At 41.2% G+C, this 22451-nt stretch overlaps 1 protein-coding gene across 1 annotated transcript in view; it reads left to right on the top strand.

Moving 5' to 3' along the window:
• Positions 1-21223, top strand: part of LOC126338700 (exocyst complex component 5) — a 113294-nt gene extending 92071 nt beyond the window's left edge. The window contains exons 15-17 of the mRNA XM_050001575.1: positions 11011-11167; positions 20651-20811; positions 20895-21223. Of these exons, the coding sequence (XP_049857532.1) occupies positions 11011-11167; positions 20651-20811; positions 20895-20993 (417 nt within the window). The 3' untranslated portion in view covers positions 20994-21223. The remainder of the gene's footprint in view (positions 1-11010; positions 11168-20650; positions 20812-20894) is intronic.
• The last annotated feature ends 1228 nt before the right edge of the window (positions 21224-22451 follow it).

Below are 22451 nucleotides of genomic sequence, written 5' to 3'. Positions count from 1 at the left end.
CACATTTGCCCCGCCTCTAATGGAATAGGATCAGCTTTTGGAGGCCTAGAATAGGATGTACTGGATGGGTGAATTGGGCAACACTCTTACTCCTCCACTTACAAGCTCTACCATTGTAATATCATCCTAGAAGTCCAGCATAATCTCCTATCCTGACATTATATTTTCAGCATCTGTTATTTGGTGAGTAGTCTCCCTTACTCCCAAATTAGTTACATTTTGCCAGAAATTTCCTATCACATGAAGAGTACAGATTTTCGTATTCATGGAAGTTACAAGGGAATAATGTCTATTAAATAGCTGATGCTGTGGGATGAGATATTTTTCCACAAGAGCAGAAGAGTAGGTAGCAGAAACCTGTTCTAAAGAAAAATTGATCGAGCATAAAGACTTTTAGAGACCAGAAATATCTTCTGTAAGAATTAAAAGAGACATAAAATATATAAAATATGAGTCTCAGTAAAAAAACAGTCTCCAGGATCACAGAGTAATACAAACTCTTGAAACTAAAATTTATTTCTTCAAGAATCCCTTTCAAATTTATCTTGTTTTTAGTTCTAACTGAATTTTAGATTGTCAGTGATAAGTGATGTGACAGCTTAAAGCTATTTTAGAGCACCAATAAAGCAAAACTTATTTTAACATGCCACAAAAAAGAGTTCAGGAAATTTTTAAATTTTGACCTAGAGTTTCAGGTACAACCACCAAATATTGATATAAAGGACAATTTCTGTTGACCTTGTATATTATTTGAATACGACACCACTGTTAGCCAGTTTGAATCAGTCATTTTCAAGAGTACTTAATAAACGTAGCAACTGATATATCTAATTTTGTTGCAGGTTTAAATCACTTGACGTAGTTTAATTACTTTATAATACACAGAATACAGAATTTTTCCATTACAATTAATTGTAATGTTTATTAATGATAATTTGCTATGAACGTGTTTACTTCTATGTAAATCAACTCAACCAATTTGACAGTTCCATTCAAAGAAGCTTAAAAGTGTGTGTGTGTGTGTGTGTGTGTGTGTGTGTGTGTGTGTGTGTAAGTGCGCTCACATGCGTGTGTGCATCTAAACACACACATACACACACACACACACGTGAGCTTCTGTGAATTTCCCAGGAGCTACGCTCCCAAATGCATTCGACACATATGTTGTGTGCATCTCCTCCTTTCTCTCTCTCTCTCTCTCTCTCTCTCTCTCTCTCTCTCTGTCTATCTATCTATCTATCTATCTCTTTCTCTACCTCCTCCTCTCTCTACCTCCTCCCACTCCCTCTTCTTTGTCTATCCCCTCCACCTCCTCTCTCTACCCATTCCTTCCTCCCCCTTCCCTCTGCCCATATCCTCCTGTCCCTCTCTTTATCCATCTTCCCCTCTCCCCTCTTAAACTACCCGCTCTCCTTGTCCATCACCTTCCTTCCACCTATCTGTCCACCTCCTTCCTCTGCACTCCATCCCCCCATTAAGCCATACCAGTCTGCTTGTAAGGCATGCCAATACTCCCTGCACAGCACATCTTTTCCCCCTCCCCCCCTCTCTCTCTGTTCTTATCCTCCTCCTCCCAGTTCTATCCACCTCCTTCTCTGTCTCTGTCCACATCCTCCTGCTCTGTCTCTGCCATCACATTCTCCAACCTTTCTCTCTGTCCATCTCCTTCTTCATCTTCTGTCCATCCACTCCACCCCATTTCTCTATGCCCACCCTCTCCTGTATACCTGTCAACCTTCCCCAACCATCTTCACTCCTGTGGGGGCTAGGAGGTTCTAACTCTCATAGTGCTAATACTTGTGTGAAAACTGCTGTCTGTCTGCTAAATTTGGTTGAAGTCAATCCAGGGATTTGGTAGGTAATGCTAAACAGAAATACATGCTTGCTGCTTTATATTCTGTAGTTACAAGCAGTCAACTGTTCTTCTACTCTCACTTTGGAATAACACTACTTTTCAAAACTACTACGCCCCCAGAAAACCCCACCATGAGTCCATGATAGTGTACAGTCCATGGCTTGCTGAGATATATGATAAGGCATCCCCACAAAGACCCCCCAGCATGACACCCAGAGTGCCATTGAAATCCATTCTCCAAAAAACTTAATCCCTTAGAAATGTCAGTAGAATATAAAATATCCCCTTGCACACAAAAGTTAAACTATTTTGGACTGACTACAGACCTAGTCTCCTCCCCCTTATCCTTCTGACCAAAACTGACACAACTCCACATCAAACTTTTCCTTCCGCAGTTCACATCTCTATCCAAATGTGGTCCACCTCCACTCTGACTTATTCTTCTCCCGGTTAGCTTCCAGGCATTTGCATTTGCAGTCTCACATCAACTTTCTTCCTAATGTTTATTACCAATAACGCATACTTTATCTCAAGGCAGAGTAAGAATGGTGATCCGCAGTATGCGAAAAACCCTATGATCCAATCCCCTCCCCTCCCCCCCTACCGACAAAGAGGCTCCACACTGTTGTGATGAACTGCAGAGATTACTTGGCAAAAAGTCTCAACCATCTGTCACATCCCCAAACATGCCTTGCTGAAGAGATCCATTTTGATAAGTCCAGCATCACTTCCAAAGCTCACGCAAATCCTAGGGACCATACCAGATCTTCTTACCAAAAGTCATCTCTGTTCTCATACCCAGCAGCTCACTCACTGTATATTTCTTGAAATCCACAAGCAGAGGCACACTTGATCCTCAATTGTAGCACGTTATTGTTCTCCTTTGGAAAAGATTGCCACTCTAGCCAACAAACACCTCGAACTCATTGGGCCTACATCAAGCCCTTCCTACACTGTCTCAACATAAATTCTACCCTTTTACCACACAATTTCATATTTATTACTGTTGACACAATCTCCCTTGCCTTTTTTACTACGCAACACTAATTCTCGCAATATCCTTCAGACTTCAGATTTGTCACTTCACTCTTAATACAGACGAACAACTATATCTCTGTCCACATCTGTTTCTTCATTGAAGAGAAGATATACAAACCCACCCATGATATGTATATGGATATGGATATTCACATGTTAACCCCCCCCCCCCCCTCCCCCCACCCTGGGGATCTACAATTCATTTGTGAGTATGAGATTGGCACACATGGACCCCCTGCTCTTGCAGTACTACTTCCTTTTCTGTGCTGCATATATGTCTTCTCACCTCCCATGGGGACAGAGTCTTGTGTAAAATTGGGTAACCAAAACTTACGAATGTATCACTTTCATCTTTCTCTCCTTTCTCGATCTCACTTCTCCTGCCCTTCCTCCACTTCAATGTTTAAGGTCTCCATTTTCGTCTTTCTTCCTTCCTATTCTTGAAGACCAGCTCACAAATTTTATGCATAAAAGGTGACTGCATAATGCATAATTCCCAGCACCCAGGTCAACAAGTGGGGCTCATTCCCCCTGGAAAAGACTAGGCTCAGGGAGGGGTGATTGCCTGAGCCAATGCCTTCCAAATTGCCAATTGGTACCCCTCTGTCTGGAGTTTGGGAAGTGTGACCTGAGGTGCGAACAATCACCTAAGGCACACTTGCTCCTTCCTGTGGGGCTCTCAGAAGGAAGGAGCACGCAATCACAGATGTTGGCAATCATGGGGGATTCACTTGCGATGAGTACATCAACTCCATCAATATAGCCTCTGTCTAAGAAATGGAAATGGAATGAGGCCCAGGGACACGACAAACCATCCAGCTGAACTTGCTACCTCACAGTGTCATCACAGGAGGAGGTCAGAATTTTTCTACAGCACCCCCTTCATTATTCAGAAAGTTGTGACACAGTGACGTCCCACTAAACTCCTGCACTCGCCTTCACAGTGGAACTTTGCTTCTAGAACACACAGTGCCTTTCAAGCACAAAACTACTTAAAGCTACACTCCTCCACGGATAACCTGTTCGTGTAGAGCCTCATTGAACACTGACTTCTTCATGTGGCATTTTATACACTCAGCTCCTTGATTGAATGACAGAGAGATATACAAAATTATCTCTCTGATCAGGGTGTAACCACAGTCCATCGGGTTATGAAGAGGGTTGATGCAGAATTCATGCATACCCGCATCCTTTTCTTAATATTTGATCAAGTGGAACTCTCATTGAAGATTGTGGCAGGCTATGAAATCATCATCATCAGTGTAAAAACGCAGTCAGATGTGTAACGTATTGCAAGAACGTTCGTGAGGGAGATTCCTCACCTCCTCCTCCCCCCCAATCCATCATTTGCAATGGCAACTATGCCACTTCATCCTGTGAATGCCATGTGCACCTCAGTGAGTGAGCCATTAAAGAAATCCTGGTGATGGAAAACATACTCATCAATGTTGGTTGCAAAATTTTAGTTAGCCGAAAGTCTTGCATACCTTTGTCCAGCAGTTATAGTACCATTCTTGCTACCGCATGACCCACAAAAACTATGGCCATGCAGACCTGCAACCTCCAGTTCAGTGCTACAGTTGTGAAATCACCTAGTGCTAAGTTGATGTCCTCACCTCTGCCCACTACAGTTCTCATCCCACCAAAAATCCCTCACCCATACTAGTGAAGTCACTTGTGACACAGCCAGAAGAACAGAAATTTAAAAAGGAATACCTCTTAAGTCATCAAACATCTGGGTCCATGTTTGACAAATGCAAAGGTACTAAAAAGTCAAACAAAGACAAACGTTCTACCTCTTCTCCAACTCTACAACAGCGACACTGTGCAGCACCTTTGTTTGGTTGTCCTCCATTTCACCAGTGCAAATCACCAACTGTTTCTGCACCCTGAAGTCAGCTGAATGACCCAGTAAGTTTCTTGGTACTTCTGAAGAAATATTGGAATGGGATCCTCCAGCTCCAAAACCTTAAATAGTTCACAGCCGAGATCTGGCACTGGCGGCAGACAAAGTAATTGCCTCTTATAAGAGAAAAACGCTGATCAGTAATGCCGTTATGACCACATACCTTATAGCCTCTGTGCCCACCTTTGGGACAGATAACAGTGCAACATGTCAAGGCATTGAAGCTATGAGGCCTTGGTATGTTGCTGGAGGGAGTTGGCACCACATCTGCATACACAAATCACCTTGTTTCCATAAATTCCGAGGGGTCGGGTAGGAGGGAGGGAGGGGGGGGGGGGGAGGGTGACGAGCTCTGATGCCATGTTCAGTCACATCTCAGATGTGTTCGATCGGGCTCATATCTGGGAGTTGGAGGCTAGCACACCAATTGGAACTCATTGCTGTGTTCCTTGAACCACTCCATCACACTTATGGCCTTGGGACATCATGCATTATCTTGTGGAAAATTGCCAGTGCTATCGATAAACATGATGGATTTGTGCCCTCCCATTGCCAACCGTATAATGCTTTGCCACTGTGCCAACATCCAGTGCCAATGCTCATGTGCCCATTTCAGTCGTAATTGCCAGTGTGATTGTGTTAACAATGGCACATGCATGGGTTGTCGGCTGCAGAGGCCCATTGTTACGGAGTGTTCAGACACATTTGTACTCTGCCCAGCATTAAAGTGTGATGTTATTGCACCACAGTTCACTGTCTGTCCTGTTTTACTAGTCTGTCCAGCCTGTGATGTCCGCCATGTATTGAGGGATGGCAGCCAAACCCCACGACACCTGAACATTTTCACCTTGGTTTTCGCCTCTCCTCGAACACCCAACAAGTCATGCAGTTTCCAAATGCTCATTCTGAGCCTCTGCGCCATTGCAATCTGGCCCTGGTCAAACTCAGATATATTGCATGCCTTCCCCATGCTACAAACGGACAACATGCTGCTGGTACTACATGCACTGTCCGTGTGTCTGAGTAGCATTAATTCCTCACCAGGTGACGCTGCCACCACATGGGCATTTTTATATCTATAGTAGGTTGGTGGTCATAATATTCTGGCTCATCAGTGTATCTCTTATCATCTAATATGGCTGATCTTCAATGGAACGCTTCCATCATCAGTTCACACAGGGCAGACTTACTGTTGCTAATTCTATCACAATTCCTAGCTGGTTTAGGCCTCCAAAAAAACAAAATTACACCCTCAAGACCATTTTGATCTCTTACACTTCACACACTGTGTTTTGGCCCTCCTTCCAAGATAGCAACTCCAGGTCATGGGGGAGTTGTGACACTCGTTTGGGACGACATCCATAGCAAAACCATTTCATTGAACACCCATCTACAAGCTGTAGGTGTCTGACTTTCTCTCTCCAGTTATATCTGTTCTCTTTTGTAATATCTACTTATCCCCATCCTTTGACCTCATCAGTGCAGATATACTGCAGCTTACTCCTCAGCTCACTCAACCCATTCTGATACAGTGCCCACTGTCCCATTTGGGGCTCTTTGAGAACCCGCCCAAGAGGCTCTCTCCTGGCAGATATTCTTAACCAGTTTACCCTCATTTCTCTCAACACTGGTCAACCCACATTCCTTTCCGATTCTACACACATTTTCTCTTACCTGGATCTCTCACTCTGCACTGCACAGCTTGCCCACCACCTCTGTCACATACTCGTGCAACCATTTCCAAAGCATATTTCATCTGCAAACTCATGTCCCATTGTGCACAAGTCCAACTGGCAGCTTTCTAAAACTGATTGAAGACTGTTCTCTTCACTGGTAACCTTAGACAAACAACACTTCCACAGCAATGATGATCAGTCACAGTAACTTACGAATGTTATTCTTACTGCCAAAGAATGTTTTGTCCCCTGAACCTCTTCCCTACCCCGTTGTGTCCCAGTCCCCTGGTATACTGACGAATGCTGCAACATGGTTCATATGAAGAGACATGTATCTTTGAACACCATCCTACAAAGGACAACTGTATTCACTATAAACAGTTACACACAGTGTGTCTTCGCATTATCAGAAATAACAAAAAAACTAGTTGGATCTCTTTTACTAATTATTTTAACTGTTTTATTCCCTCTTCTGTTGTTTGGGGGTAACCTTCGTCGGAGTTTTGGAAACAAGGTATATCTCCTGATTCCTGGCCTGACTGTAGAGAACGATGTCATTGTGGCCAAACATAATACTTTGAAGAGATCTTGAGCTCTGCAAGAAGCAAGCGGAGGAGGCACAGGAGATATCTTTGCCCTGACAGAATCACAAATGCTACAATACCATTTTTATCATAATGGAACTCGAACATACTCTCACCTCTTCACAATCCTCTGCTCAAGGACTGGACAATATTCACATTCAGGACAGGACAACATTCACATTCAGATATCGCAGCACCTCTCTCTTGCCGGCAAGCAATTTCTTATTCGTACGTACAATCGTATCTGCACAGACAGCGCGTCTCCCAGTCATTGATGTGAAGCCACTGTAATCCTCATACCCAAGCATGGTAAGGACAAACATCTTCCATCCAACTACTGCCCAATTTCCCTCACCAGCAGTGTCTGCAAGGTAATGGAGGACATGATCAATGGTCAGCTGGTATGGTAGCTTGAGTCTCAGAATTTGCTAACAAATGCATGTTGTTGATTTTGTAAGCACCACTCTGCAGTTGGCCTAGTCACTGTCTACCCACACTATGAACAATTTTCTGTGGAAATTGCAACTGTAGCTGTGTTTTTTGATCTGGAGAAGGCTTATGATACCTGCTGGAGGATGGACATACTCCATACACTTTACATATGTGGCTTCTGAGGCCACGGGCCCCATCTCGTTCAGGAGTATTTAAAAGACCATGTTTTCAAGGCACATGTGGGTTCAACTTTGTCGAGCATTTTTATTCAGGAGAACGGGGTGGCGCAGGGCTCTGTGCTAAAACATAGCTCTATTTGCCACAGCAGTTAAACCTGTCATAGACTGTCTCCAACAAGGCATCTCAGGCCCTCTTTTCATCGATGACTTTGTAATATACTGCAGCTCTCAACAGACCTGTTTACTTGAGCAACAACTTCAGCAATGTCTCAACCATCTTTACTCATGGAGCATCGACAATGTCTTCCACTTTTCCACTGACAAAAACTGTCTGTCTGAACATCTGGGGGCATAAAGAGTTTTTTCAGTCGTCCTCACATCTCGCTCCTGTTGCTCTTCCATTTGTCAGTTCTTGTGGCTCACACTAGATACGAAATACTGTTGATCCTTCTACATATCGTATCTGTCAGCACTCTGTACCCAATCTATAAATATCATACATGTTGTAAACTGTACTTCATATGGAGCAGATCGGGAAATCTTCGCCCACTTATACCAATCCCTTGTCCAATCAAAAATGGACTATGTGTGTCTCGTTTAGTCATCTTTACAACTGTCTGTTTGATGCCATCTCAACACAATTGATCATCAAGGTATATGTTTGGCCACTGGAGCTTTCTGCACTAGCCTAGTTATGAGGCTCTATCAAAAACTGCCGAACTTCCACTGTCATACTGGCGCGATGTTCTCCTCAGCAGATACACATGTTGTCTGCCCTCAGTGCCCAACCATCCGTCCTGTGAGTCCTTTTTGAAAACTCCCTTGACTGCTAATACGGGGTAAGTGCGACTTCTTTGTTGCCTCCTCGAGTTCGCTGTCATATACTGCTTCAGAAGCTGAACCTCATGTTGCCTGCTACATTCCTGATGGGTGAGAGATGTTACCCACCTTGGCTTCATGCAGAGGTCTGTGTTAATCTTAGACTTAGTTTGCTTCTCATGGACATTGTCTATGTTTGACCTATAGCTGTAAGTTTCTCGAACTTTGCTCACAATTTAGAGGCAGCAGTGTTGTCTACATTGATGGCTCTAAGACCACCTGTGGAGTTGGATGCACCTTTGTCATTGGCAACGAACATTTTATATACCAGCTTCTAGACCAGTGCTTAATTTTTCCTGCAGAGTTTTCTGCCCTCTATCATGCCACCAGTGCGTCTGAGGACACAGGCTTCTCAATTGTGTATTATGTTGCGATTCACTTAGTGATCTCCAGAGCCTCTTTGTACTATACACATACCACCCCTTAGTGCAACAAATGCACGAATGCCTCCTCACTCAAAGATGATGGAGCCAATGCGATGTTCATGTGGGTCTCTGGTCATGTCGGAGCGTCGGGGAAGGAAACTACCAAGGCTGCAGTCCAACTACCTAGGCCTTTTAGCTATTTGGTCCCTTCAGATAACCTCTTTGTTGCGGCACATTGTGTCCCTGGGAAATTAAACAACTCCCAACAGCTTGGACAACTTCCTCTTGCCCCTCTGATTTCAAGAAGATACTTTTAGCTCAGCTGCGTACTGGGCAGCTTCATTTTAGTCACCATCATTTGTTAAGAGGAGTCCTCACACACCTCTGTGTTTACTGCAACCAACCACTGATAGTGTGACATTTTCTCACACAATGTCGATTTTATAACTTTTTATGTTTTAATGTATGTTTGCCATCTGAATTATGAGATATTTTAGCAAATACAGTTGCAGATCGCATTTTACTTTTTATTCATCGTAATAATATGGCAAAGGAAATTTAATTTTCAACCATTTGAACATCCACCTCAAATGGGAACTGATTGTTTTTAGCTACCCCTCTACTCCAGGCTCTGAGTATTATTGACTTCAACTTCATCTGGTAATTGACCATTTTAAATTTCAAAAAGGCCACTTGTGACAGCTATTTTGTGCTCTAAAGCAGCAGCAGCAGCAGCAGCAGCGGCGGCGACAACAACAACAAGAACAAAAGCAGCAGCAGCAGCATGTCAACCTCATTTGCCAACTTGTTTGACTTATCCTTCCTAGCAATTCAAAATGCTACACACCTTATCTGGTTGAGTTTCAGTGTCATCATCTTCATAGTCTGGACCCAAAACTAAGACACTGTCCCCATTTCTCCACTGCCTTAAAAGCTTCTATCATAGTATTTCACCTGACCCTCTTCAGGTATGATGGCTTCTTAAAAATTAGGTTTATATCGAACCCTAAACTACCAGCAAATCTTTCTTTCCTTACAAAAATGTCTCTATTGTAAAATGTAGCTACACAAAGGTTGGCAGTATCTGCAGATTGCAGCAGCTTGTCACCCAGTATGTTGGACCTCTTGCTTCTGAACCACACCATCTGTCAGAGCTGAAACTGTATTTTTATTATTCTCTGAAATTAGACATATCCTCCCCAAAATCATTTCCATCACTCACAAGGCAATTTTCTGCCTCCCATTTCCTCTTGCCCCTACCAAATCTTCTTGTCAATACCTAGCCCATGCTCTCACCCAGCTTATTCTAATTCTGTCCTGCACATTTATTTTCTGTTTCAATCCTTTTCCCATATTTCGGACTCGCATTCGGGAGGACGACGGTTCAATCCCGCGTCCGGCCATCCTGATTAAGGTTTTCCGTGATTTCCCTAAATCACTCCAGGCAAATGCCGGGATGGTACACCTGAAAGGGCACGGCCGACTTCCTTCCCCATCCTTCCCTAATTCGATGAGACCGATGATAACGCTGTCTGGTCTCCTTCCCCAAACCAACCAACCAACCAACCAACCCATATTTTGGCTTCTTAGCCCACACAACCACACTTCATCCTTATCACAGTACTTTAGCTATCTTCCTCCACTCTTATTATGCTCTGTCCCTCCCCTACATACCTCACCCCATCCTGATGCATCATGGCATACACCATCACCTCTGCACTATGGAAGTGAACATTCTTTAGTACTATATATATCTTATCTCTTTCACTTGTTGTCCCTGTCTCCATCTGGTAGTCCTTTTCCCTCCCTTCCCTGAAACCACCAGTTCACTTACCCTCTATTTATCATATAACTGATAATACGTTGTGGAAGGGGGGGGGGGGACGTTGGGAGAGGGATTCTGGAAACATCGTTGGAAGTCATAAGCTATGATATCCTGCTCGAGTTCTTGCTTATTTATTGCCCAGTGTTTCTACTATATGGTGACTGGTTATCTGTACTCATTCATTTGCTTGTGTAGAATTTTCCAGTCCCTGTTAATTTAACTTTTTCTAATACACCTCACTGTTAATGATTTCATATGGTTTCATTGGCAGGCCTGTTTAGCCGTCGTGCAATACATGGGTGCAATGGTAGAGCGCATTCGTGACAGCCTAGATGGAAAAAATGTTGAATCATTGATGTTTGAACTGGGTACGCGTTTCCACCGGGTTATATATGAACATTTACAACAGTTTCAGTTCAACACTGCAGGTAAGTGTCTCAGGGTCATCTTCATTTCACAGCTGGTATTCCAAAAGTCCTGAATCTTAGAAAACAAAGATTATACCTACATAGATGAAAGGGTCTGTTTGTGTAACATGGATACTCAAACAAATCATAAAAGATGTTGTGGGCATGAAAAAATGGACATTAAATGGACATTAAATTGAACTAGGCAACTGTTAAAGAGAAAGCCAGAATTTTGAGCAAATGCTAGTCAGTTAAAATGATTATAGCGATACATATGGCTATAATTATGTAATGCATAGCAGTACATTGATGACAATGACAAAAAATGTAAAAGAAAAGTAAAAACACAGGCACCCAGAAGACATGATAAGATATATCAGTGGTACATAAATGATAAGAAATGCAGTTCTCTGTAATATATAGAATGGCCACCAGAGTACATTAGCCTTGAACATGTTTAGTGTTGTAAATAGTCTTCAAGGGTTTTGCTGCCGGGTCATGTTGTGCAAATTCCACAATATTTCCTCGGAAAAACTGTGTCACATCTTCAGATGGTTCTACCTTGCTGGTGGCTAGGTATAACTGACGGTATCTGCACGTTAACCCCCCATTACTAGAACACGCGTGTGAAGAATGTGCAGGCGCGCAAATCGCGCATGTGCAATGATTTGCAGATGGATGGTGCCACATTCAAACTCAAACTGCCAAAAATCGCAGAGTGGCCATCCTGTGCATGCGCTGTACGTTGCGTTTGCCAACAGTGCAGCCAGACGTTACTAACCAATGGCCACACTAGACTAATGTTATGATGGACCTATATCCAAGGATCTTGATTTTCACGTGATTTGATAGCAGCCAATGATTTAATAGCAGCCAATGCATGGTTCCAGGCTGTGCTCAGTTGAAATCCTGCATCCTTATTGGTGAGATTATCGGTTGTACGGGTATGTATTGCTTCCTTAATGACGCAATCCCAGAAAGATGATGCCAGAAATAAAACTTCCATCTTTTCATAAATCATTCGATGTCCTGTATGCAAAGGAGACTCGTCCTCTGTCCGCGATTGTATTGAAATATCATTTTAGTTTCCAAGTGCTTTATGAATTTGGCTGTGTCACGTACCCGTCCTTTGGAACTTTACTTTTGTATTAAAAGAGAGAGAGAGAGAGAGAGAGAGAGAGAGAGAGAGAGAGAAACAGAGACAAATACATTGTGTGTGTGTGTGTGTGAGAGAGAGTGAGAGAGAGAGAGAGAGAGAGAGAGAGAGTTAGAGAGAGGTGAGGGGGGGAGGGGGCGCTTTGGATTTGCACAAGACAGTGCAAGATATATTTTTCCTTTCATTAATAGGAAACATTAAATAAGTGCTGTCCCTGTAGTCTAGAAGACACCCATCTTCATAAAGAAAGCACACAAAAAACATTAAACATTTACAGACATAACTTGTTTGCAAAAGAAACAAAATTATAGTTATTGTTCAGCAGCAGTAAATCACTAATGCGTTCTGGATTTAATTGGCTGCGGCAATTTGTTAGTAACTTGCCGGCTTTACTAAAGCATCTTTCACTAGGTGCGCTTGTTACTGGGATAAATAAAATACGTCTTACAACTGCAGCCAGGCCTGGCAGATCTGTTTCATGTCTGCTCCACCACTTTAAGATGTCATCATCATCTCCGGGGTGCATTAAAATGTAGAGATCTACTTCATCTGCTGCGTATGATTTTTTGTTCCTCCATTCCTTGAAACAATCTCTCTTTCTGGGTGGTGATGACACAGTACTTGAAGGATCTATGACAATAAACAAAAGATACAAGTAATACAGAACTGATGTGGAAATCATCGAAATGTTCCCGTAAAAATGAGGTGTTTTATGTTAATGAAATATTATACGAATTATAACATTCCCATTTCTCTATAATACACTATCCACTAACTCTGCAAAAACGATTATGTTAATGATTGCATGTTGTACCTGCGTAAACAGCACACATTTGTCGCACATTGCTAAGAATTTCATGCTTTTCATTTATTTCAAGCACATTAAGATCATGGAAAGGCGGCTAAAGAAACGCAGCAATTTTATGTCTGGAAGTGATCACAATCTTCTCATAAACGAAAGTCAAAGCTCGATTTTTCATCCTGTGCACCTCCTGTTAAAAAATACATATCTGTTAGTACACATTAATTACATTAGTTAATTATAAATCTATTGCGTATCATAATGAAACAGTGCTTTTAACTGAAGTAATTACTCACCTGACGGTCAGTGTCATTGACACTGCAAATTTGTTGTAGTTTGTGAAACCAAAGAAGAACTAACTGGATTGTTGGTTCTTTTTCGCCTTCTGATTCATCCATGGCCTCTTTAAATGGTCTCAGAAAATGCGTAATTTTTGTTGCAAGGTGATTATCATATCCTTGTAACCTGTAAGCGGAGTCCTTTTCCGTCAGCAAAGCAGAAACTTTGTTATACTGAGTGTGTAAGGATTCCAGCATAATGTGCAAGCTGTTCCAACGTGTGCAGACCTCTTGTTTCAACGATGATTTCAAAGAAGAGCAGAGGTCTATTTTCTTAATGTACCTTACAATGCATTTTGCAGTATTTATTGTTGATGCGATGTTCAGGGCATGATTTAACAAGAAGTTATCTTCATTGAAAGTATGGCTAAGTGCTGTGTTTATACAATGAGCAGCACAAGGAATCCTTTCGTGATTTTCCAAAGTTTTTATTACACTAGCTCCCTGGTCAGGGACAAAAACAAAACTGTGCAACATGTCCGGCAAAATGTCCCAATCAGCCATCCTCTCTTCAATTTCCTTCATAATATTTACTCCTGTCTTATTAACATCTGGGACTTTGTTGTAAATAAAACATTGTTTACAAGAGACCAATCTGTGTTAGTGTAATGTGTTGTTAGCGTCAAATAGTGCACCTGACTATGCGAATCAGTCCACATATCAAATGTCACAGCACATGCTTTATTAATAACTTCCGCAATAACAGAAGGCATGATGCTGTTTCATATTGCATCAGCTTGGGTGGTTGGTTGTTTTGGGGAAAGAGATCAGACAGCGAGGTCATCGGTCTCTTCGGATTAGGGAAGGAAGTCGGCCGTGCCCTTTGAAAGGAACTATCCCGGCATTTTCCTGGAGCGATTTTAGGGAAATCACGGAAAACCTAAATCAGGATGGCCGGACGTGGGATTGAACCGTCGTCCTCCCAAATGCGAGTCCAGTGTCTAACCACTGCGTCACCTCGCTCGGTGCATCAGCTTGGTCTTTGACATGTCTGCTTATAGTAGAAGAATGTGGCGTGACGTCTGCCACGTTAACTTCTCCATAATGCGCACCTAGATGTATTAATTCTTGGCCTAGTTCTCTGAAACCTTCACTGGAAATAGCATTAAAAGGTCTCATATCGTTAGCACACATTGCAACACACTTTGCTGTAATACTATTTTTTATTACTGCCGGTATCCGTGAAGGAGCTGTATCTTTGTGAGGTTTCTTGCAACTGTGTTTCTTTAAATGAGTGGTTCCCGACTGGAAACACAATAATGTGGAGCAGTTTATGCACAATATGTAGCCAGTAGACCACTGTTTTGTCTACAACCAACAAAAATGTACTCTATACTTGGCTTTTTAGACCTTACCGTTTCTTCAATGTGTAAATATTGGTTTCAATCTTACGTCTTAACCGCACTGGCTTCCTCGCCCTGCATGATTACAAAGAGAGAGAGACACCACAAATGAGAAGACTGTACTGGCTGCAGTCTCACACGGATAATGACACCTGTAATGTGTTTGAAGTTACTTGCTACATACTCGGTCACGGCGTCTATGCTCGTACACGAGAAGTAGTGCTGGCAGCCTATCCAGTTAGGTTGTGCTTACGCCATCTTGTATTTTGTGCTCGCTTACTCAGTCATGTACGACTCTAGTAAGGAGCCTAAACAGTGTCAGATGTTGATTGACCACTGTGAAGAACCCAGAGACTGTGAAGTACCATATTATTATTATTATTATTATTATTATTATTATTGTTGTTGTTGTTGTTGTTGTTTTCTTTTCATCTCATTCTTTTCTTTTTATACACACATACCAGCAATACTATAGGGTCAGAAACAAAGCAAGGTGAAAGATGCTCTTCATTTTTTTAATTTCTTGAGATTCATTATCTGTGTCAATACGTGATAGCAGGCAGACGTATTGCGAGTTCCGTCGTTTTAATATTGTAAAACATGTATATTCCAATTGTACAGTAAAAGAGTTACCAAGTTATTACCTATTCATTATTGCGCGATGCACCGAGAATCCTGCATCAAGAGGATTGAAGATAATAAAGAAGAATTCGCCTGAGCAGAGGAGGGGCAGTATGTAACCAGTATTGTCATACCAGTCTCCATGTACAGTAGCAGTAACAAAAATTGGTGTGCGTAAATTTACAAACGTTAGCTATTGAATATATGTATTCAATATTGAATGTCTCTTTATATTAGTGCCAGTTAAAGTTCACCCAGAATATGAGTATTTTTCAATCCCTTTTCAATCATTATTTCAAAAATTTCATTTTAATTATTTAAGTAGCAAATTTTTATTAATCACATTTCTTGTCCCCCCCCCCCCCCCCCCCCCACCACCACCACCACCACCACCACCACTATTCAAGACGCCTCATACTCATGTGAGGCAGCATTACCAGCAGCTGACAGAGTTGAAAAAGGCCTCATTATGTGTGTGCATTTGGCTGGCTGGTTGAATCGTGCAGTGCTTATATTTGTGGGGCATTCAGGTGTGAGTGGTCTAATGTTGGACTGCATGAGAAGATGAGGACCAGCATACTTGTCAAAGTTCCAGTCGACCACGACTGATGACAACAAAAGAGGTCACTGTATTGTGCACCAAGCACAGTGTAACACCTTCACATCCACACATGCCATCCAAGAAAAAGTAATGGCCTATCTACAACATTCTTTGTCATTCCACACCATTGCTAGGAGAATAGCAGCAGCCAGGTGAGGGAATTACCATCCATATGCATAGGCTGCTCTTAACACTACACATACTAGGAAGCATGGACTGCTGATGAATAGCATTACATTGTATTCAGTGATGACATGTGGTTCAGCACTACCCTCAATGACCACTGTCAGCAAGTATGACATTGACCTGGGGTGGGGTTCCATTCTCCGCATCAAAGTTGTGGGAGTCATTGGGTATGACTTCAAAGTCAAGGCTGGCAGTGATTGGAGAAACTCTGATGTCACAGCAGTATGTCATAGACATCCAGTGTACTCATATGTTAACTTGTACGCTACTGTATCATTGTACCATTTTTCTACAGGACAATGCTCAACCACACATGGTGTGTGTTACTATGGATTGATGCTGATGATGATGATGATTAGGTACTCCAGTGGCCAGCAAGATGCAAGATCCCCAGATCTGTCTCCAATAGAGCACGTGTGGGACCAGCTCGGACATTAGAGATACAGTGGCTTTATGACATTCTTCCCAACCAAATTAGTTTATGAATCCAGGCCAGAGGAGGAGCAAGATTACACTGATATGGGCTCATACTGCCAAGTTCTCTGTAAATTTGACTTAGTTTTGTAATCACTGCAGTAACAAAACATTCTGTCTCAACCCATAAAGTTTCATTTTGTTTACTTCTACATTTCCAATTACTTCTTCTTCTCCCCCCCCCCCCCCCCCTTCCCCAGGCAGTATATTTGGAAATGTGCACAAAAGGATATTGGAATATATAATGAAAATTTGATAAGATGCATAATTGGTAACAATAAGAGTGTGGAGAAATTAAACCAGATGCTTATGTTGTATATACATGACATTTCATCAACTTAGGTAGTAGATGGACAATAAGTAACAATTAAGAAACATTTTGCAGGAAGTCAGAGATTTCTTAAAATGTTTGCATTGTCAGAGAGATGACACAATGCCAACCGTAGGACCTTGTAATCAAGCATGAATATGTATTTGTGTGTGTGTGTGTGTGTGTGTGTGTGTGTGTGTGTGTGTGTGTGTGTGTGTGTGTGTGTGAGAGAGAGAGAGAGAGAGAGAGTGAGTGAGTGAGTGAGTGAGTGAGAGCGAGAGAGAGAGTGAGTTCTGAAGAAGGGTATTGACGAAAAAAAAAATCACCAACGTTTTTAACCATTTTGATGTGGCTGTTGATCACTCAACTATATTGTGACTGGTTGCCTCTATTCCTGCCATTGTTTGTGTTCCACTCAGGACTTTCTAGGATCATATTAAACCAAATAGTTCTGATTATCTTAAAATACATCTCTCATATTCATGGCATGCAGCCTAACTTTTTAATCCATACCACTTGCAATGGGTGCAGGCCCTATTACTTACAAACTTGCCTCTGCTGCATAGGTTACATCTGGTTGCTGGCACAAGCATAGGATGTCCATTTCATTTTCATTGAAAAAGGGGACATTTAAAATAAATGAGAGAAAAACATGGGACAATGAAGGGGGGAGGGGGGTAACGGGACATAAATATTGTATTGACTAAATTTAATACACATACAAGTTTACCTTTACAACGTGCACTCAGTGATCCCAGATCCCTTTTTACAATTATTCTGCCACACTATCACCGTACTTTTCACTTTTATGTACTTTATCAAGAAGTGCATTTTCATTTGAAATTGTATCATAAAAGTCAGTACATGATACACCATTAAAGTGTTTTTTGACAATGAGCAAGGCCCTCACTGTTTCAACTTTCATTCTGTTTTTTTCATCTGACCACAAAAAGTTCACTAACGAAAACACATGTACCACAGCAGCATTTGACCCAGGAATTGCCAGCCAAAACTCCACCAAATGAATCATGTTTTTCATGTTAATGTTTTTACTTTTGAAATAAGCAAATATTTTACACCACGTTGCACTAACACTTTCTCTGTCTCCTTCTTCACTTTTTATGAAGTTCTGTGCACATGAAAATTCATCGAACAGTTCATCTTCATCAACAGGAAAATTTGGTACAATACTTTTAACAAAAACACAAGAGTCCTGAATATCCTTCCACTGTAGCTGCTCCTTTTCAGTATTAATCCGGTCAAATGCTTTAACAGGTGTGAAAAATGGTAAACACCATTCATTAATATACTCGATGCAGGAGTCATAGAAGATGTCAGCATAAATATAAAATTGTTCTACAGTAATTTCACCCTCTTCTTCCAGCTTTCTTAGAGTCTCTTGTACAAAGGATGTAAGAAATCTTTCTGATTTCCTACATTGTAATTTGCCCAATAATTTGTTTGTTTCTTGATAAACTTCCACTATTGTGATTTCTTGTTTCTCAATACATTTAATTGTTGTTGAGAAAGGTTTTAGCTGGCTAACAAGAAAATGTAGAAGAACAATAGACACAGGGTTATCAAAGAATTGTTTAAGGATAACAGGACACTTATAAAGGGAAATGAAATACGCTTTCAAAGCAGGAAATATCTCTACAATTCATTCCAATACTGGTAGCACAGATAGCCACCTTGTCTTGCTGTGCACAACTACAGTTTTGTATTCAGTTTCAGTAAACTTACAGAATGATGTCAGAGATTCAACCCTTACTGTATATATGTGGAAATGCTGGTAGATTTAGTTTGTAATTAATTGGCAGTCAATGGGTAGGCAATCTGAGCCAATTTGTAAGAAATTGTGCACCACATGTGCTGGACAGCCAACACCTACTATATTATTCACTGTGTTCTGTTGCAGTTTATAGATCCAATTGTTTTTCCTTTCTTCTGCTTACCACCAAAATTGGTGTTAGCCTTGTGTGCAGAAACTGCAGTCACCTTTCCCTCAAGATCATATTTCTTTAAAACCTCCAGCTAAGTTAACCACTTTGGTAAAAAACAGACTGTCTTGGGAAAAATGGGATGAGTGGACACCCTACACAGGCAGCATGGCGCTGCGAGTTATGTCATCAATTCTGCCCACAGAAGAGACTACCTTTACGAGGAGCAGTATTGTCAACCTTCACAACACTCACCTGTGTTCTATGGGGAACCCCTGTGGTGTGGCTGCAGCAAACCTTCAGCACTGGTTCAGCCTCATTGTGTGGGCAGGGATTATAGGAAACTGCCTCAGTCATCCTTACACAGCGCCTAACAGACGAGGCATATCTGCACTTGACCCTACCTCGCACGCTGGAGAATGTGCCTTTGGTGGTACAAAGGGTAATGGGGAGGCATCTCAACATCCTGTATTCCAACTATCTGATGCAACAGTCCTAGCTGATCCGCTCTTCTAGCTGATCCGCTCACAAGACCCATCAGGTCACTGGACCTCAATCTATTGGGGCATGTGAAAGAAGTTGTATATGCTGAGCCCATTCTGGACGTGCAGACACTGGAACATTCATTCATGCTGGTGTGATGCCATTTGGTTGCAGGAGGACACATTTGTAGGGTCAGTCACTGCTGCGGCATGTTCACACATGATGAGTCCCTCTAACACCTCGTGTGTAATGGTGGTCTCATATCAGCGTGTCATGCACTCTACATGTGTGATGAATTAATAAGCACCATGTAGTATATGCACCATTCAGTTCTTGGCATATGTACATAGGACTTTTGGCTCCTTATTTTCTGAGGAATAATTTCCTGCAATTTATCCCCATTTGTCAAACCCACCCTTCATGAGAACAGAAAAATTATTATCAAATTAACTTTTGTCTCAGTTTAGCCCATTAAAACATTGAAAGATATAATCCTTTTTTGTTACATTACTTATAATAATTCATGTGCATATGCTAGAACTTTTTGTTTTGTTAAATCTCTAACTTACATTTAATAATGTTCTACAGACAGTCATTCCATATTCATGTTATTATGGTTACAGATACGATAAATGTTTTTGTTTGTTAGTGTTAGTTACATATACTATACTCAACAATGAAAAATCCAGGAGGGAATGTAACAATTTATGAAAAGGATAATCACTACTCACCATATAGCAGAGATGCTAAGTCATGGATAGGCACAACAAAAAGACTGTCAGAAAATGAGCTTTCGGCCAACAACGCCTTCGCTGGAGATAGAACATACACACTGCCTAAAGTGTGGCCTCAACAGCCAAAGACTGCGGCCGTGTGTGTGTGTGTGTGTGTGTGTGTGTGTGTGTGTGAGAGAGAGAGAGGAGGGGGGGGGGGGGGTGTTTTCTATCTCCGACGAAGGCCTTATTGGCTGAAAGCTCTTTTTTTGACAATCTTTTTGCTGTGACTTTTCATGCTTTCCTGGAGGATCTGTTGTTGTGCCTATCTGTGACTCAGCATCTCAACTATATGAGTAGCAACTATCCTTTTCATAATATTGACACATACTGTACTGTTTTCTGTTTTTGTGTATTTTGTTTATATTGATGATGTCAGATATGTACTTGCTTAATTTGTCAGTTGTAGGTGTGTGAAGAAACAAAATATTAAAAGATGAGGAGACAGAAATTATAACTAATTTTACTTTGTTATAGGTGCTATGTGTGCAATTTGCGATGTAAATGAGTATCGTAAATGTGTGAAAGAATTTAAAATACCTTTGGTAAATACACTCTTTGACACATTACATGCACTTTGTAATCTGTTGCTCGTCAAACCTGAGAATCTGAAGCAAGTGTGTAATGGTGATCAGTTGGTGAGTACATAACGTCCGGAATTTTTTGTGTGTCTCACAGATGATATCAGACTCAAATTTATGGTTCTGATTTCCCTTTCCAGGCTGGACTGGACCGTTCAGTACTTCTAAATTTTATACAACTACGCAGTGATTATAAGACACAGAAGTTGGCAAACAACCTGAGGGGCCTGGCAGCATAGTGGAATGGAATGTATTTTGTGCTTTACTAAATTATTGTGTACCCATAGCTGTAAAAATATTAGTACAAAATTTGTATTCTAATGAAGAGAGTGTGTGTGTGTGTGTGTGTGTGTGTGTGTGTGTGTGTGTGTGTGTGTGTTTTATTACCAGAACTATGAACCCAAAGAATTAATATGCTTTCCTTTCTTATATTGTATCATTTACAATAATAAACCATGTCATAATGGGACTATGTTGTGGTGTTTCTTTCATCACTGAGAAGTACAGAAAATTAAAGATATGAAATACTAAATTTCTGACAGCCATCCAGGAAGAATTTCTTCATGACAAACTTGTTCAACCTCTTTAATAAGACCACAGGAGCTCTATGCACCTTTTGCTTAATTGCACATTTGAATGTCAATAAGTTTATGTTACCCGCAAATATCATTGGTGGAAAATGTAGTTAGTTAATTCTTTATTATTCCACAGGTAAATATAAAATAATGTTAGACACATTATTAAACGTTAAAAAACATGTATACATATAAATATTTAGAAATCTGTTTAACTCAAAACTAACATTATACTGCCAATAAAAATCTTCGGGGTATGTGACCACATTGCCATATACAAAGTTCTATAGCAAATGACCTTCCTGGGAGTGTTTTGCTGAGGAAGACCATTTGCAACATTGACTGAAATGTCGGAGAATTTTATAAATTGACAATGTGGTCACATACCCTGGAGAATTTTACTAACAGTGACAGCGGCCTGTGCTTACCTTTAATATTACCCTATTTATTCAAGTCCAAATCACTGCAAACATTTTATGTTTTGCACACTACTCCTTTTGGCCGGCGCCAGAACTGAACTGATGATAATGATTCTCTAATCAGTTGCCGGCTGGTGTGGCCGTGCGGTTCTAGGCGCTTCAGTCTAGAACCACTTGACCGCTACAGTCGCAGATTCGAATCCTGCCTTGGGCATGGATGTGTGTGATGTCCTTAGGTTAGTTAGGTTTAAGTAGTTCTAAGTTCTAGGTGACTGATGACCACAGATGTTAAGTCCCATAGTGCTCAGAGCCATTTGAACCATTTTGATCTCCAATCAGTTATCTGTGTGTTCCCATTTGTCTGTCTGAAAAACAATCAGTATTCCCCAATACTGAAGGAGATTCTGAGCTCAAGAAGATGAATGAATTTCATCCTCACAGATATTGGGCACACAATTTTTCGGTAACATGCGTAACATGCATACTACTTTGAAGTTAAATTGTAGAATAATAGAGAGTCTTTACTTTTTAATTTTTACCAAACCCTTTTTAAGTAATTCTGTTACCACGTGCATGATTTTAGGGGTATGCTTTAATTACCTTTTTAAACATCTCAGTTTTTAAACTCCCTAGCAGAGTAAGACTGTGTGCAGATCCAGAACTCGAACCTGGGAGATATCCTGGCTTAACTATGCAAGCACAA

Source organism: Schistocerca gregaria, chromosome 1 (assembly GCF_023897955.1).
Source record: "Schistocerca gregaria isolate iqSchGreg1 chromosome 1, iqSchGreg1.2, whole genome shotgun sequence".
NCBI classification, from domain to species: domain Eukaryota; kingdom Metazoa; phylum Arthropoda; class Insecta; order Orthoptera; family Acrididae; genus Schistocerca; species Schistocerca gregaria.
The sequence above is the reverse complement of the archived record's forward strand: the minus strand, read 5'-3'. Positions and strand labels throughout refer to the sequence as shown.